Source organism: Diabrotica virgifera, chromosome 3, assembly GCF_917563875.1.
Source record: "Diabrotica virgifera virgifera chromosome 3, PGI_DIABVI_V3a".
NCBI classification, from domain to species: domain Eukaryota; kingdom Metazoa; phylum Arthropoda; class Insecta; order Coleoptera; family Chrysomelidae; genus Diabrotica; species Diabrotica virgifera.
This window is the reverse complement of record NC_065445.1, coordinates 223,446,486-223,465,136: the sequence shown is the minus strand read 5'-3', so window position 1 is coordinate 223,465,136 and position 18,651 is coordinate 223,446,486. Positions and strand designations below refer to the sequence as shown.

Below are 18,651 nucleotides of genomic sequence, written 5' to 3'. Positions count from 1 at the left end.
GTAAGGGACCACATTTTATTTAAGTGTTTTAGGTTAAATCTTCGTATTTTGTGCTAAGATTTCTCCAGTTACTATATGGACAAGTATTAATGAAACACCCTGTATATTATAATTGGGTCACCGGAAAACGAAAAAGGTAACGCACAACTTGGAAGAGCCTATAGTTTCCTAACTTCGCTTCTGGTGAAGCAACGGAGTTGGAACAAGTAGATATGTTATAATTGTGTCGTCGGAAGCGAAAAAGGTAACGCACATCTTGGAAGAGCCTATAGTTTCCTAACTTCGCTTCTGGTGAAGCAACGGAGTTGGAACAAGTAGATATGTTATAATTGTGTCGTCGGAAGCGAAAAAGGTAACGCACATCTTGGAAGAGCCTATAGTTTCCTAACTTCGCTTCTGGTGAAGCAACTGAGTTGGAACAAGCAGGTATATTATAATTGGGTCACCGGAAAGCGAAAAAATTAACACAGGCCTTGGAAGAACCTATAGTTCTCTAATTTCGTTTCTAGTGAAGCTACGCAGTTGAAACAAGCAGATACGTTACAATTGTGTCACCGGAAAACGAAAAAGGTATCGCATGACTTGGAAGTACCTATAGTCCTCTAATTTTGTTTCTGGTTGTAGGAACAAGCAGATATATTATGGTAGGGGAGCAAAGTATGCTAAATGTGCAGTCACTCGAGCGCTTTGGTGACCTATTGGGTTGTGATTATTAGGTCCTCAAACCAAAAAAGTTAAGTAAAATTTTCCATTTTAGTGGGGACTTCTCATTTTTTAATTTAATTTTCCATTTCCAACAATCTTTTTTCCGATTATAGCGCCATCTATCCATAATTCAAAAAAATGTTTCGAATAAAAGTTGTTTATTTTTATACAAACAATCCAAATCTGCAATAAGAAACGGGATCTACCATTTAAGATTTTAAAGTAACCCCCCACCTCACCTCCGTGGGGGGTCGTGTTTGGAACCATTCGATAGATTTTTCAAAAACATTGATAAAGTGTATTTTGCAGTTTTTCGATATGATGTTTATTTTGCGAAAGATCGCGGGATTTGTATTTAAAATTTTAAATTTACCTCGCACCCCTCTCCGTGTGGGGTCAAGTTTGGTATTTTTCGATAGATTTTTGAAAAATATTGAACACGTAGTTTTTAGTTTTTCAATCTGACGTTCATTTCGCGAAATATTCGCTTTTTTTGTGAAACTTTTTGACTCACCCATTTCCGTACGCCCCGCTCAAATCGTCATATTTTTGAAATATAGACTCTTTTGCATGTACTTAACTTACCTTATCTTAATTTGACAATTTCGAATATTTTAAGGATAGATTTTTTTTCGGTCCCCCCTGAACGAACTCCCCTGTGTTAAGAGCCAATATATGGTGGAGGTACATCTGCAGGGTACCACGTTTCTCCCCATATGATAATCTGACGCGCTCGAGTAACTGCAAAAATCCCCGCTTGGGCTCCCCTACCATTATATTTGTGTTGCCGGGAATCGAAAAAGGTAGTTCCCGAAATGTTCTCAAACTGTGGCTTATTCCACATAAAATAGTAAATTGCATAAGATGACACAAGAAAATAGTTTCAGAACAATACCAAAATAAGATGTAGTAGAAGTACAGGACAGAGACATGATTATCTACAATTACTAAACGTTCGTAAGTTTCCTCTGGATCGTCAAAATGAAAAATTTTAACGAACAATAACCGCGCCACGAACGGCGGCGCACACACGGCGCGGAGTTCGCGGCGCGGATATCTGTCTCCGCCTTAACACCACAGAACTAGTTCGTATACTGGAAGATGACTAAAAAACTATATATATTAATTTGTATTTGTACATATTTGTAAATTCGTATTTTTGTGTAAATAAATGTTTTTGTAATTCTTTAATTCTACTTTTTTCTCTGTATAGATCTATTAAATTATCCACTTATAAAAATTGAAATGGTATTAAGGGTGGTTTTTAAGGGTTGAAATATGATATTTTATCCTTTAGCATAAAACAATCATTATTTTTAACCAATCAAAACCAAATTTTACCCATATTAAAGTTTATAATGTTTGTATATATTTTTTTAAAATAAGGGGTAGTTTACACCACTAAAAATAATCAACGCCCTTGAGCATGATATAGAATATGAAGTACAGGGTGAGATGATCCTAATCTCAAATTTTTATGTAAATCGCTGCAAGCCGAAATTATTCTTTTAGGACAAGTAAAAATTTTATAAATAGCTCCTACAGGGGTGGTTGTAAGGGTTGAAATATTATGATATTATACCTTAAAGCATAAAACAATCATTATGTAACTAATAAGAACCAAATATTGACAATATTAAAGTTTGAAATGTTATTTTATAATTTTTTACAATTAGGGGTAGTTTTCACCCTTAAAAACAAAAGCGTACAACGGCTTAATATAGGAAATGAACAAGAGGGTGAAATGAGCCTAATCCCAAATTTTTGTACAAATCGTTGCTGGACGAAAAAATTGCGAGGTTTTGCCATTTTTTCAGTTTCATTTGCTCGACTATTTAGAAAGGGATTCAGCACAAGTGAGCATGTATTAAGTATGGAAATTCTTGTAGTACAAGCAAATGAATACCATATTCCTCTATATATAGCGTTCATAGATTTCGAAAAGGCTTTCGACAGTATCGAAAATTGGGCAGTGAAAAGTTCTCTGATTAACAGCAGAATTGACCAGAGATATATAGAACTAATGAAGAAACAAAATCAATAAAGAATAAATAGAGGCGTGAGACAGGGTGACATAGTACCACCTAAACTTTTCAATCAGCCTTTGGAAGATATTTTTAAGAGATTAAAACGAGAAGAAAAAGTTAATAAAAAATTGTGGACAACGCTTGAACTATCTAAGTTACGCTGTTGACATCGTATTGATAACCGATAAAAAAGAAGAATTGTTTGAAATGATAAAAAAGATATAGAAGCTAGAAAGATGGGCTTTAATGTGAATTATAGCAAGACCAAAATCATAACAAATAAGTACAGATGAGGATATCATAATGAGGATCGGACAAGATGAAAGAGAACAAATTCACGATTATATATCTGGATCAAATTATAAAACTTAACAAGGAAAACCAAACAGCAGATATCAAAAGACGTGTTAGACTGGCATGAGCGGCATTTGGAAAACTAAGCTATATCCTTAAAAACAAAAGCTATCCGCAAAATTTTAACACCAAGGTATACAATCAATGCGTACTCCTTGTTCTCACTTATGGTTCCCAAACGTAAGACGTTTACAAAAGCAAACATGGACAAAATCATAAAAACGCAAAGAGTAATGGAAAGACACATTTTGCACATAAGACTAATGGATAAATAGAGAAACAAGTGGATAAGAGAGAAAACAAAAGTTAGGAATGTTAGGCAAGAAGTTGCAAAATTGAAATGGAGATTTGCCGGACACACTATAAGACAAAAAGAAGACCGATGGAACAAAATTCTTATAAATTTGAGACCGTGGGAATATAAACGAAGCAGACGAATGCCCAAATGAGATAGACAGATGATATTAAGAAGCAAGTGGGTTCTAGGTGGATAATTGTAACGACAGGCAGAGAAGTATGAACAAGGGTTGGGGAAGTCTATGTCAATGGCCAAAGATGGACTGAAGAAGACTAATTATATAGAGATAGGAAAAATCTTTAGATAGTACATATTTAACTATGAAATTCTGTATAAATATTCTTTATTATAGCCCAGACTCATAGGCCTGAATTCTGTAGTTGGCAGTGGTGTCATGGTGTGGGAACGCGTGGGAACGCCGTTCCCACACTGGTTAAGAAAAGAAAAAAAAATAAATAGAGAATTTAGGTTTTGTAAACAAAAATTAGCAGTGCTAATTTTGCCATGACACCACTGGTAGTTGGTATAGCAAGGGAATATAAATAGACTTTGTTAAAAGGCTGTGATGAAGGAACAACTTTAGTCTAGGGATGAACTACATACAATAGAACTCTTCATGTCCAGAAGAATGGTGGTTAAGCGCCCACTTATATTGAACCTAGTCTAATCTAATCCTGCACGTTGAACAACTACTTTATGATTTTCTAGAAAACTTACAGCATGCAGTAACTTAAGTGCTGAGCGCTGGTTACAAGTATCAATCACACAGCAAAGGAATATGCCTTGAAAATTAACATCCAAAAGACTATTATGTACTTTTATTATTATCAGCACGTAAGAAGAATTTCTCATGGCCAATCAATCAATTAAAATAATTGAGAAACTTAAATGTCTTGGATCCATTCCATCAAGGAAGTGAAATTGTGATGGGGAAATTAAAACAAGAATAGGTATTAGGCTAGCAGCTTTGGCTAAATTCAAGAAATAGGTACCTCTGATCGATTGAGGTTATTGATGTAAATCTGAGACCTCGTATTAAAAAATGTTATGTGTGGATAATATTATTTTATGGTGTAGAAACATGGTCAATAAAAGTAAAATCTCCTTTTTGCTCATTGGATCAATTATTAACATTACATTTATAATTAAACCAGTAATACTTACAGTTGCCAGTTTATCAAATCTTGCAAATAGTTCATTTAATATTTTAACTAATTCCTGAGCTGTACATTTGGTGGATAACACTAAAAATAATTAACGTGTTAGTATTTAAGAGCACATAGTAGCGATCAACAGGTAGCAACAAACGCGGTCCAAGATTGCGAAAGTTCTGCGAACTTTCAAAAGTGAGGCAACAGTGCGTCGGTAATTCGACATTGACAGTGACGTGTATACTATCAAAAACAATAATTTTTTATACACATAGGCGTGAAATGTTGCCAAGTCAGTGACTTTCGATTTCTTGTTATAAAAAAATCGATTTTTAGTAGTTCCAATGTGACACAAAATATAGGCACGGGATAAAAAAGTTTATTTGAAGAAAGTGTATTATTTTGTCTTTCTTAATGGCGGTACAGGCTCCTCTTTTCATTTATAGAGTAATTTCCACATACTAACATATTTCTGAAATTGGGCTCTGTACCGCCATCCTTTATTATATTACGAATATGTGTGCCAAATATCTCGAAAAAATATTCAAAGTTAGAGCCGCAATCTTGGAACGCGTTTGTTGCTACCTATTGATCGGTACTGTTTGCTCTTAATATTTTCAATAACATTATTAATTAGTATGATAAATTATTATATTCAGTCTTAAATTTTTACTCAGTAGTAAATACCTATATATTTTGATAACAAAATATTTGATGATAATAAAATAGTTTTTTTGTGCCAACTGATATTTATTAGTTTCACTTGTATTTTAAGACCAATTAGTTTCACTTGCATTTTTTAGAACAACTGATTTAAATAGCTGCAGAAACCAAAAACCATGGTTCACACAGGAAGTCAAAAGAGAAAAAAGATGCATACTTAAGATATATCAACAACAGGACCCCAGAAAATATAAAAAATATAAATTAGAAAAAAAGAAACAAGTTACAGAATCTAAGAACTAAAACAAATATTATGTTGGGAAAAAATCTCAAATGACATGGAACATGATTTACGAGGAGGTCAAAGGAAGGTAAGGAACATGTTGAGGAACAGGAAGAAGCCGGTTACCGAATAATTACAAATTAACGCAATAAAACCAGAAGAATGGGTAACTCATTTCGAGAATCTATACAAAGACGATAACGATAGTAATGGAGTACCTATAAAGAAATTACCTACAAAACATTTACCAAGAAGAAGAGGAGAATGACAACCTCACCCAAGAAGAAGTACACGAAGCAATCAAAAGATCAAAAAATAGAAAATCACCAGGTCCGGACCATATACCACATGAATTTATTAAATACGCGGGTACAAAAATAATAGAAGAGATAACAACATTATTCCAAAAAGTTGTAAACAACATGACAGTACCAGAGGAATGGACAGAGAGTATAACAATACCGATCTACATGAAAGGCGTAAAAACAGATCCTACGAACTACCGACGAATTACACTAGTCATTTCTACATCAAAACTATTGACAAAAATTCTATCCCAAAAAATATACACCAAAGTCGGTGTATCGGAAGATAACAAGGTTTCGGCCCAAACAGATCTACAATAGAAGCTATTTTATTCATGCGACAATTAGCCTGAGAAATCAATAGAATTCGACAAGCCCATGTTCACATGCTTTGTAGATCTGAAACAGGCATTCGACGGAGTACGATTGAAGGAGGTGCTCACTATCCTTGGAAAGAAAAACATAAGTTAGAAATATAGAAACATAATCCAACAGCTCAATAGATCCAACAAAACACGAGTAAAAACCACACACGGGCTCACGGAACAAATCAAAATCAATGTCGGCATTAGACAAGGGGACAGCCTCAGTCCATGCCTATTTAATTTAATAATGGATGAAGTTATAGGTAGTGTTAACAAAATGAATCACGGATACAAAATGGGCAACCGAACCATGAGAATACTTTGCTACGCAGATGATGCAATCTTAATAGCCGAAAACGAAGATGACTTACAACGCCTACTACAAAAATTTAAAATAACCGCCGAAAAGTATTACCTGACACTATCCACAGAGAAAACCCAGTCGATAGTAATATCCAAGAACCCAATTAGATGTAAATTAGTAGTGGACGACCATATAATCGAACAGGTAATAAATTGTAAATACTTGGGTGTGGAAATATCTAGCGACAGCCATCTGAGGCAAGAAACAAAACAGCAGGCAACGAAAGCAGTGAGAATACCTGGTTTCCTGAGGGATATAATTTGGCGAAATAAATATACATATAAGCACCGAAAGCAAAGTCCGCATTTATAAGACATGTGTTAGACCCGTACTGACATACGCAGCTGAGACAAGAACCGAGACAGCAAAGACCAAACAAATAATGAGAACAACAGAGTTGAAAAACCTAAGATCCATAAGAGGTATCACACTCAGATATACAGGGTGGTGAATCGGAAAACGGGCCAAAGGAAACTCAATGTAAAATTTTAAACTGTTGAATTCCTGCTTCCCTAATTATGTTACATCAAAAGTCATGAGAAGTTATTTGTAGAGGATTGAAATCTGATTTAAATTTAAACACATTCCAAAATTTTGAAAAATATAATGTATTTACCGCAGTAGGTATGTGTGGGCATGTTAGGCAACACGTTACTATTTAATTGACAGTGAGCACACTATTGACTGAAGAAAATATCTTTATTATTAATACTTTCTCCTTAACTGAGGGTATCTGATCAACTTTATTGTGTTTTAAACAATAAATGATAAAATAAATAGAGATATCGACAGTTCAAATTGTTAATATAATAAATTCATTGTCACCGAATGCAATCTTATACACATTATTGCACTGTGTGTGGCGTAACTTTGGCGTATTTCTCTGAAAATTGTATTATATTTTTAAAAATTTTTGAATAATTATTGTTCGTAGAACAATATTAACAGTTGTTTTCAATACAGATTTCAATTCTCTACAAATAGTTTCTTATGACTTTTGATGTAAAATAATTAGGGAAGCAGGAATTCAACAGTTTACAATTTTACATTGAGTTTCCTATGGCCCGTGTTCCAATTCACCACCCGGTAGAATACGAAACGAAGACACATTGAGAGAGCTAGGCGTTCAAGACGAGTGAGATGGACAAGAGCAGGACTAGACATGTGGAGAGACCACGTAGATCGGATGGACCCTGAACGTATAACGAATGCGCGAAGACACAGAAGTCCAACACCAAGCGACCCACAGGAAGACCCAAAACACGTTGGTACGCCCACGTTGAGTAACATTTGGCGCCCAACGTGGGTTGAGCTTTTTACCTTTTCCTTTTGGTTTTTTTTATATTTTCAATTAAGATTAATATGAATTTTTTTAGTTTTGGTTAATAAGAATAAATAGTTTGTGAATTCTCCGATTTTTTTTGATTTCTTATTATTATTTTTTTGTTTGGTAGAAAATAAAACTAGTTATTTACCTTCGCATACCTTCAATAAAAACCGGTAACATCGGCGAAGAGTAACATTTGGCGCTCCAACGTAAAATTTTTTGTTATTATTTATTTTATAAAGCATTGAGTATTCTTACATATTATTATTTAACAGATATAAAGATATACACTGCTGTACATAACTATTATTAGGCATAAAATTTCTGATTTTTGATATGGCATAGTGGCATAATAGTAATTATTGTTAGGTACATATTTCACAGATATTTTGATACACACTGCTGTACATAAAGATTATTAGGCATAAAATTTTTGATTTTTGATATGGCATAGTGGCTTAATATTAATTATTATTACATATTACACAGATATTTTGATATACACTGCTGTACACAAATATTATTAGGCACAATATTTTTTATTTTTGTGCTTTGTGGACACTTTCTTGATTTCTTGCAAATAAATAGTTAATTTTATTCCTTTATTTCCAATATACAGGGTGGCTCAAAATTATTGCACCTCATAAAATATATATTGCATAGTATTTTATCGGTTTTAGTGTTCGGATTTAACCCAATAGTTGTGTATTGACTTACTACTAGCTCGCATAACTTAAAGTAGTAGTTGAAGTTATTTTTTTTTGTTTTTTGTAAGCTCGCATAACTTAAAGTAGTAGTTGAAGTTATTTTTTTTTGTTTTTGTAACATTGGGTAAGGGTTGCGTGTTGCCATTTCACGCAAAAATATTTAAGAATAGGATACTATAATATATTGTTGAGATTTTTTTTTGTCTTTACTTTATACTTCATCTCTTATTTTATCATATTTTTTTATCTCTAACCGAGATAGGGTTTTATTTTATTCTTTTTCGGTTTACTTAATATGGAGGTTAATAGACTTTTGGGTGATGAACTCAGTTATGAGTTATCAATAAGAAGTTTACCAATTGATGCAAATGTACACACGAAAAGGGCTACGTTGAGAGAAGCTCTTAAAGCAGAAAGAGAGGGACAAAGAGATTCTCCTAAGGTGGTTAATATAGACCCATCTTTTGAGTTTTCGTTGTGCTCAGGGAAACTTAGCGATCTGGAAGAAGGTATAGAACATTTTAATGAACAGAACAGAACTAATGAATTTAAAAGAATTAGTTCTCGTCTAACACATGTTAAACTTAGACTTAACAGACTTCAATGCAACGAAAAACAGGAAGCTCAAAGGAATCAACTATTAGATTGGCACAAACGGTTACTATTAGAAGTCAACAGGATTTATGAGAGCTTTGGGAAAGATAATCAAGTAGAGCACATCTCACTTTTGGATACTTCAGTTCCATTATTGCCTGAAATTGTTCATTCCGGGTCTCATGAATGTGGTTTGGTAAACTCAGAATCATTAGCTGAAGAGCATCCTATTGAAGCTGCGCTGTTTGGAGCTACTAACAGTTCACCAACTGCAGGCAATAGAGTTTCATTCTTAAGGCAGGTTTTTGAAGAAAATCAACATGATAGCACGATACAACCACAAGTACATTCTCAAAGACGTTCTAGTTCTCAGATGGTTTTAAGCAGAATGTCAGATGGGAATCAAGAGTATATGTCCAGTGCTATAAATAGACCACTTAATTCAAGTAGAGAAATGAATTCTTCTGAAAATCACAATAGGCATACGGAACCACAAACTGATACAAGATTATCAAGGCACAATTTTAATAATGGAAGTAGTGCAACAGTACCTACAAGGGAGATTGATAATACTTTAGCTCGACATTTTAATCTGGAAACACCTTCATCTAACTTCAACAGTAAAATAATGGATTCGCTAGATTTCTTAAAGCATGATGTTCAGAACGTTGATATAAGTAGATGGAGATTACAATATGATGGAATCTCGAGCGTTACTAGTTTTCTAGAAAGAGTGGAGGAACTCAGAGTTTCAAGAGGAGTATCTAAAGAGAGACTACTTCGTTCGGCTCCAGAACTTTTTACCAAAGACGCCTTACTCTGGTACAGAATGGGAAATTTTACATCGTGGGATAATCTGGTCCAGGAACTTAGGTCTGCTTTCCAGCCCCATGACTATGAGAATTCCTTATGGGAGGAAATCCGAAGAAGAACACAGGGCTCACAGGAACGAGTTATAAACTATATTTCAGTCATGGAAAATCTATTCAAGAAACTATTGATCCCTCCTAACGAAGAAGAAAGAGTGAATATCATTCGTAGGAATATGCTCCCTTATATTCAGCAGGGCTTAGCTTTAACAAAAATTAGCCACATCAGTGATCTTTGTTCATTAGCCAAAGCTATGGAAGCAATGGAAACAAGGATTCGACAATTTTGCCCTCCTCCTTCAAGCACCAGACTTTTGGTAGAACCTGAATTAGCTTATAGAAAGCCGTCAACTCCTATTTTTACGAGTCCGGTTACAACACCTGTGTTTACAGAAGAAGTTGCAAATAGCGATAAATCTGAACATTTGAATAAGGGTACATGTTTTAATTGTGGATCTGAGGGACACAAGTTTAAAAATTGTAACCAGCCTAAGAAGTTCTTCTGTTATAAATGTGGATGCAACAATGTGACAACGAAAAACTGTCCCAGATGTTCAAAAAAACGCAGCTTCTCTCCCTCGGTAAGTCGGACGAGTGGAGTGGAATGTAAATCAACTCCGACAACTGATAATACAGCGGTCCTTGAATACATTTTAGCCCATGCTGAAGGTGATCAACGACCATACTTGAGTGTCTCAATTCTTGGAAAGGATATACTTGGATTATTGGATAGTGGAGCATCACGAACCATTCTTGGAAAATCTGGTTGGGATGTGTTTAAAGACATTTGCCCATTAAATGAAGATAACAAGAAATCATGTATAGTTGCTTCAGGTGATTCATGTGAAAGTATAGGATCTATTACTGTACCAGTACGGTTAAGAGATCGGGTTCGTGTTTTGAATATTCTAGTTATCCCATCCCTTGTTTCTTCGCTTATTTTAGGTATTGACTTTTGGTCAGCTATGGGGATAGTCCCAGACCTTTTTAAGGGAGAATGGTTTTTTAACCGTGAAGAAGAGTTAAATAGTGTATTAATTTCTGGAATCCAGGACTTTGATTCATTAAATAAAGAACAATGTGATCAATTACAAAAGATTGTAGATAAAGCGTTTTTAGGAATGACATCTCAAGAGACAGGATGTATAAAGGGCGTGGAGCATGTGATACATACCAATTCACCACCCATTAAACAAAGGTACTACCCATTGTCACCAGCTCTACAAAAGGTAGTTAATACCGAACTGGACCAAATGTTAGAAAAAGGCATAGTAGAACCTTCAACCTCACCGTGGTCGTCGCCCATAGTCATGGTACAAAAGAATGACAAATGGAGATTTTGTGTTAACTATAGAAAGTTAAATGCGGTAAGCGTTCCGGATGCATATCCAATTCCTTATGTGTCATCTATTCTAGATAAACTTCGAGATGCACGATATTTAACTACCTTGGATGTCAAATCAGCATATTGGCAAATAAATGTAGCTATGGAATCTAGACCTTTAACTGCTTTCACAGTGCCTAATAGAGGTTTATTTCAGTTTCGTCGTATGCCTTTTGGGCTACATTCAGCTCCTGCTACATGGCAGCGTGCAATTGACAATATTTTAGGTCCCGAATTAGACAGTTATGTTTTTGTATATCTTGATGATATAATTATTTGTACATCAACGTTTGAGCAGCATTTAAAAGTTTTAGAGACAGTATTTCAGCGTTTAACCGACGCTGGTGTTACTCTTAATAGGGAGAAGTGTTTAATATGTCGTTCAGAATTGAAGTATTTAGGCTACGTAGTAAATAAATCTGGATTACTTGTCCATCCAGAAAAGGTAGAAGCAATACTGGGAATACCGACACCGAGAACTGTTCAGGATGTTCGTCGGATTGTAGGTATGGCATCATGGTATAGGAGATTTATTCCATCATTTAGTACTGTTGTCTCACCGCTTACTCAACTTACTCGAAAAAATGTACAATTCGTTTGGAATAAGACATGCGAGGACGCCCTGAATAAGGTTAAAGAATATTTAGTTTCGGCACCCATTTTGGCGTGTCCAGATTTTTCTTTACCATTTATAGTAGAGACAGATGCAAGTGACTATGGATTGGGGGCTGTTCTTTCTCAAAAACATGGAGATGAAGAACACGTCATAGCTTACTTGAGTCGATCACTGACAAAAACCGAGAGGAAGTATTCTACTACAGAAAAAGAATGTCTCGCCGTTCTATTTGCTGTAGAGAAACTAAGGCCATACTTAGAAGCTACTAAATTTGTAGTTATTACAGACCATTTTAGTTTAAAGTGGTTGTTTTCCATTAAAGACCCCATAGGCAGAATTGCTCGTTGGGCTCTGCGTTTGCAGGCATATGACTTTGAAGTTATACACCGGAAAGGAAAAGATCATCTAGTGCCTGACGCACTATCTCGTGCAGTTCCTTGCATAAATGCTTTGGATGTAGACTGTTCTACTTCTACACAGGTCAGTCTAGACCGATGGTACTTGGGTATGATTTCCAAGGTCAACAAATTTCCTAGAAACTATCCACTTTGGAGGATAGAGGGAGGAAAACTTTTGAAGAATATAAAACCGCGATACCCTGAACTAGCTTTATCAGAGTGGGTAACGGTTGTTCCAAGGGAACAAAGACTAAACCTTATAAGAGATCATCATGATCCTCCAACGTATGGACACCTTGGCGTTTCAAAAACATTTGGAAGACTTAGTCAAAAATATTATTGGCCAAAGATGCGATCAGATATAGGACGCTATATAAAGAACTGTACAACATGTCAACGGATAAAACCAGAACAGCAACGTCCTAGAGGTCAATTGTTATCTCAGCAGCCGACTGCAAGTCATCCATGGAGTCTCATCAGTATAGACTTAGTTGGACCTTTACCTAGGACCACTTCAGGATTTTCGTATATTTTCACCGTGTTAGATTGCTTTTCCAAATTTATTTTAGCTTTCCCAATTAGAGCAGCGACATCAGCCAACATAGTTAAGTTGCTAGAAAATGAGGTGTTTCTAGTCTATGGTGTACCAGAGAGAATTTTGTTGGATAATGGAGCACAATTTCGTGGCCATACATTCCAACAACTTGTCTCAAACTATGGTATTGAATTAAAGTTTACAGCACTATACCATCCACAAGCTAATCCCGTGGAAAGAGTTCATAGAGTAATAAAAACTATGTTGACGGCCTATGTCTCTCAAAATCAAAGACACTGGGATCTTCTTTTGCCAAAGATTACATGTGCCTTGCGATGTTCGGTTCATGAAGTCACCGGAGTCTCACCGAACCTTATTAATTTTGGTAGGGAAATCAATCTGAATGGCAATAGAAATAGACATGAGTCTGAACAAGGTCAGTATAATATCGGAACAAGGAAGGAATCTCTGGATAAACTGTTTTCTGATGTTCGGAAGAAACTTAAGTCAGCGTATGAAAAAAGTAAAGTTCCATATAACCTGCGAAGAAGGACAGAAACATATAAAGTAGGGGACATGGTTTGGAGAAGAAATTTCGTTCAGTCTGATGCTACAAGATATTTCAGCGCAAAATTGGCCCAAAAGTTTGTAGGACCATTTAGTATTAAGAAAGTGGTCTCCCCATGGAGTTATGAACTTGTTGATGAAAATGGCTCTCATGCAGGAACCTGGAATGCAAAAGATTTGAAACCGGTTACTCAGGACAGTGAGGTTAAGAACATTAAGTCTAAACCTCCTGATGTGGAAGTATAGAGTTACAATGTGTTGAAAATTTTATTGTAAGATTTTGTTATCTTTACAAGTTTTTGTTTTATTTTTTTTTGGTTTGTTTTTTTTATTTTTGTTTTATTTTTATTTTGTTTTGTACCGTTAGGACTTAAAAGTTTCTTTGAAACTTTTTGCAAGTAAGGGTGGGGTTGTTACGGGTTAAAAGTCGCTAAGCAACTAGAAACGATTCTTATAAATAAGATTGTCATAATTTTTGCTTTATTGTCACAAGTACTGGCCTAAACAATTATAAAAATCAGGCTTCTATATTGTCTTGAACATTAGCTGCTATCAAGCCATTTTTAAGTCCGAAATCATATAGAAAATCAGGCATGAAGTAGGCTTTAGGTATACATTGCTACCTGTCTAGTAAGGGTCATCTCTTTGTCTTTACCTGTCTAGTGTCATATCTTGCTCACTTTTGATTTACACTTCATGAGGACAAGTTAGTATTGTCCTATGAAACTCCTTGAGGATATTTAATCAGAAGTAATCCAGATAACTAATTAAGAAATATTCAATTTGATGAAGTTGACGATTGTCTTGCTCAGCAAGGATTTAAAATATCTGGATATTTAGGTCCCCAAGACCTTTCTTTTTGGCCATACGCTATCTTTAAGGTAAGCTTTGTTTTTTTAACACCTGATTCGTTGTCTAAAGGGAAACCTTTAGTAATTTTAATTTATACCTTTTGCTCTGCTTGCATGCTGATGTATCTATTCATTTCAGGCCAACAATTTTTCTTTCTCTCCAATTCATTTTGATGTTGTGAGTTTTTTTGAAACACCCTTGTCCAGGGTCGATATTTATATAACCTGTATATCTGTGAAGTATCCAAGTATGTAAAGGCCGTACGACATCGTCCACGTGTATAACATCGACAAAAGAAAACATAAGGTAGGATTAAACCAATACTTCTCTTAAAAGAACGTTGTTTTGCCTGTCTAAGCCACCACACCATACAGCAGTCGGACAAATATCTTGGTTTTGTATTTTTTTTTCTTGTAAATAGTACCTAAATATAATATTACATAGTTTTAAGAATTATAATATGGGTGTACGCTGAAAAGAATATTCTTAGAGGCAAATATAAACTTTAGTTGAGCTTTTTACCTTTTCCTTTTGGTTTTTTTTATATTTTCAATTAAGATTAATATGAATTTTTTTAGTTTTGGTTAATAAGAATAAATAGTTTGTGAATTCTCCGATTTTTTTGATTTCTTATTATTATTTTTTTGTTTGGTAGAAAATAAAACTAGTTATTTACCTTCGCATACCTTCAATAAAAACCGGTAACATCGGCGAAGAGTAACAAGAGCTGGAGCTCCGGATCGAAGTAGAAATGGTAACAGAAAAAGAGGACATAGTCCTATTAAAAGGACAAGAAGAAAACTTGTATTTTTAAATGCTTTGTTATGATACACACACCCAAAATTATATGAGATCATCTGATATTTCTTACTATTTCGTGCGAATTTAAAAAAACAAACACACGAAGTCAAACAATATTTATTTTAAAGCAATTTAATAACAAATACATAACAATTAAATAAAACAATAAGGTATTTAACAAACAAATTGAAAGTAGTTGTTTTAAAGTCAATAGCATATAAAATTTCAATGTAAAACGAATAATGTTTAAATTGTTTTTATTTTTTTTTGTATTTTGTGGTAGTCAGTGTTACCACCTCTAGTCCTTATGCAAGCTTCAGTTTGCGTGGGCACGCTCCTAATCAAATTATCAACATTTTGTTGTGGTAGGTTGCTCCATCCTTTAAGAGCAGCTTGGACTAGCCGTGCGGTGTTTTGTGGATTATACCGGCGAGCTCTAATTTTTCTTTTAAGCGTATTCTACAAATACTCTATAGGATTAAGCTCGGGTGAGCAAGCAGGCCACTCCAAACAAGGGATACCTTCTGCTTCAATTATGTCTGTAGTTACTCTAATGGTATGTAGAGGTCCATTATCATGCAATAAAATTAAATTTTCTCCTGTTGCAGCTCTCCAGAGCCTGACTACAGGTTATCAACATACCTGTGAGCAGTTAAAGGTGATTGGATGAAAATTAAAAGAGTTTTCTACAGATCACAATTCCTCTCCAGAACATTACACTTCCCCTTGTATATTTGTGAACAGATCTGACAGTTTTTGTTCTTGTTTGTCTTCCTCGACCTCTAAGTACACGATTTCATGGGTCCTCTGATTTTACACAAATCCTGACTTTTTTGAAAATATCACATTTTGTCAATTCCCAATGTTCCAGATTTGGTGGTGAAGACACTAATTTAGGCGATCAATATTGGTACGAACTCTTCTTCTTATCATTTCAGCTGACACAGTTACACCTGTAGCTTCCAAAAGCTACCTTTGGAGCTGCAGGTGAGAAATGGTTGGGTGTCTTTCAGCTGATTGGACCATTAAACGATCTTGGAGAGCCGTTATTACTTTTGGCGACTTTCCCTTGCTTTATTTTTGATCTTTCCTAGTCCCTGTTACCTAGCATAGGTTTTGGACAGAACGCCCTGAATTACGCCTAGATCTACAGCAGCTATGTCCCTCTGGGAACATTAGTTTCTCCACAAGACCAATAATCTTTCCTCGTTGTAAGTTCTATAACCCCACATCAGGCATATTTTCGTTTTTGGACGCAAAAGTTAGTTTATTTATTTTCGTTCAATTTGCAACTCGAGCAAATAACCTATACCGTACCGAGCTGTACTATCTGATTGTCTTATCGATTTGTTTATTTTCAATAAAAACCCTTATTCTTCGCAACAATAACAAGTATTTTCAAAAGAAATAAATATTACTTTGAAATACATGGTGATTCCATATAAGTTTGGGTGTGATTATGTATAGCTTACTAAAACACTTAGATGTTTTCTTTAAGAAAACACCTTAACACTTTAGGTTTTTTTTAAATATCTTCCCATACTCTAAGATTTTTTATTTTTCTTCTCCAGTTGAACCATTTTTCTCAGATAACTGTCTAATTGTAAAACCACCGTTTTCCTGGTTTTTCTATCTTGTTTCTTTCAAGGGACTTACTATGTACCATTACCTTGAGTATTGTTTGTATTTATGACTGAATCGAAACTATGTTCTTCGACATTGTTCAATAGACGGCAATGAGTTATTGTTCTGAACTTTCTTTCTTCTCTGACCAATGGGTCTATCAAGGACCGAATTTCTATCTGGTTCAGGTTGTCGCATCCTTATTATATGTTTTGTCCACCTCAGATGTCCTATCTTAATTTATTTTACGATATCTGGTTCCTGATATATTCCATAAAGTGCGAAGTTGTATCCTCTTCTTCACACTCCTTTGATATTCACTCTCTGCAGTCTTATTAACGAAAAATGTATTTTGGGACCATAGCTTAGCTAGTATCTCTTATGACATTCGCCGACCGGCTCACAGTAATGTGAGCCTCTTTTTAATTGCAACTATTATGTATACAGAGTTGACACAAAGTAATTATCTTTAAAACGAAAATTACTTCCGTTTTCACCGGACAAAGCCCATAAGACTAATTTTTACCTATTTACATATAAGTAATTTTTTAAATCTACTGAGTGACACAGGATTCAACACTACATTTAATAAAAAAGAAGTATGTTTACTTGTAAATCCCTTAATATCTGCAAACAAAATGCTAACGTTTTCATATCTGTGGATGTAGATTTTATGAAACTGATTGGGATGAAACGCGCCCCCTCGCTCTTCTTGTTCGATGTCTCTTATCATTTCCTTGGCAACAAAATCAGGCAACACTAAAAAATATTAAATAAATATAATAAATTTATTTTGTTTTAATATTATTGAAAATAGATTACCATTTTTTTACTTTAGAACAAAAATATTGTTTATCCAAATGTTTACAAAAATATTTATTTTGTCATTAAACAATTTCTGTTTCTGTTGTTTTTTTTTAATCAAGTTACTAGATTTCACTCTTAATATAACATGTAGGAAAAATCGGGCCTATAACATTAAAAAGGATCTTTTGCGGTGAATATATTATTATTAAAAAACACATTAGTAAGACATTATCAAATTATACACAAATGTGGAATCATTGCTTCGCGGTGATTTCCCTTAAATAGGCATGCTGTTGATATTTGGTTTAGAGTTGTGACTGCATAGCTCCACCGAGGATGGATGAGATGCAGAAATAGCTATCTGGAGATGGTGTTCCAACTCAGAATCAAATAAAAGCAGAAACTGCCTTTTCCTTTTTCATCTTTACTCAGATATGAGTACCTGAAACTGTCTTTCGGCCTTTTTCCTAGACGAAAAGAAGGTAAATACGTGACCGTGTCCCTTATTTGCTTTCTTCTATATTCGTCGTCTCTGTGCTTATATATTGTAAAAGCCAGAGATACGGGATGCAGTAAGAAAGCAGTTTCTTAGCGAAAAGTCTTGGATTTAAAATATTGTTTATTATTTTTATTTCAGTTATTATAATAGGGAACTTGCACATTTTTTTTAATACATAATAATGTTCAGTTTTGTATAAAAATGAAATTTCCAAAATTCCACGCTTCAAAAACTCATAATAACTTAGAAGTACAAATTTAAATTCATCGGTATCTTAAAATAGGTCAAACGGCCCGTGACGTCACTCAGTTTAACTATATGGTTCCGTTTATGGTTATAATTAGGTATATTCTTCTTCTTCTTTAGTTTATTGGCCTCCACCTATTTTGGTATACCTCGTCGCGAAATAAAGGAAAAATATTTATATTCTATTAACATTTATCGTATGTAATTATAATAATATATACCAGTTTGTTGACATTGGAGTTTGATATAGTTATTGAAGGAAAGGAAAGAAGGTTTACTACGGAAAATAAAACCATTTTGTAAAAGTACAG

General features: G+C 34.6%; 1 protein-coding gene across 2 annotated transcripts in view; it reads right to left on the bottom strand.

The window, feature by feature from the left end:
* Positions 1 to 18,651, bottom strand: part of LOC126881536 (adenylate cyclase type 8) — a 1,218,021-nt gene that overhangs the window by 335,904 nt on the left and 863,466 nt on the right. For both annotated transcript variants that reach the window (XM_050645865.1, XM_050645866.1), the window contains exons 9-10: positions 17,398 to 17,547; positions 4,549 to 4,628 (exon numbers count right to left, since the gene is read on the bottom strand). In XM_050645865.1, coding sequence (XP_050501822.1) covers positions 4,549 to 4,628; positions 17,398 to 17,547 — 230 coding nt within the window. The remainder of the gene's footprint in view (positions 1 to 4,548; positions 4,629 to 17,397; positions 17,548 to 18,651) is intronic.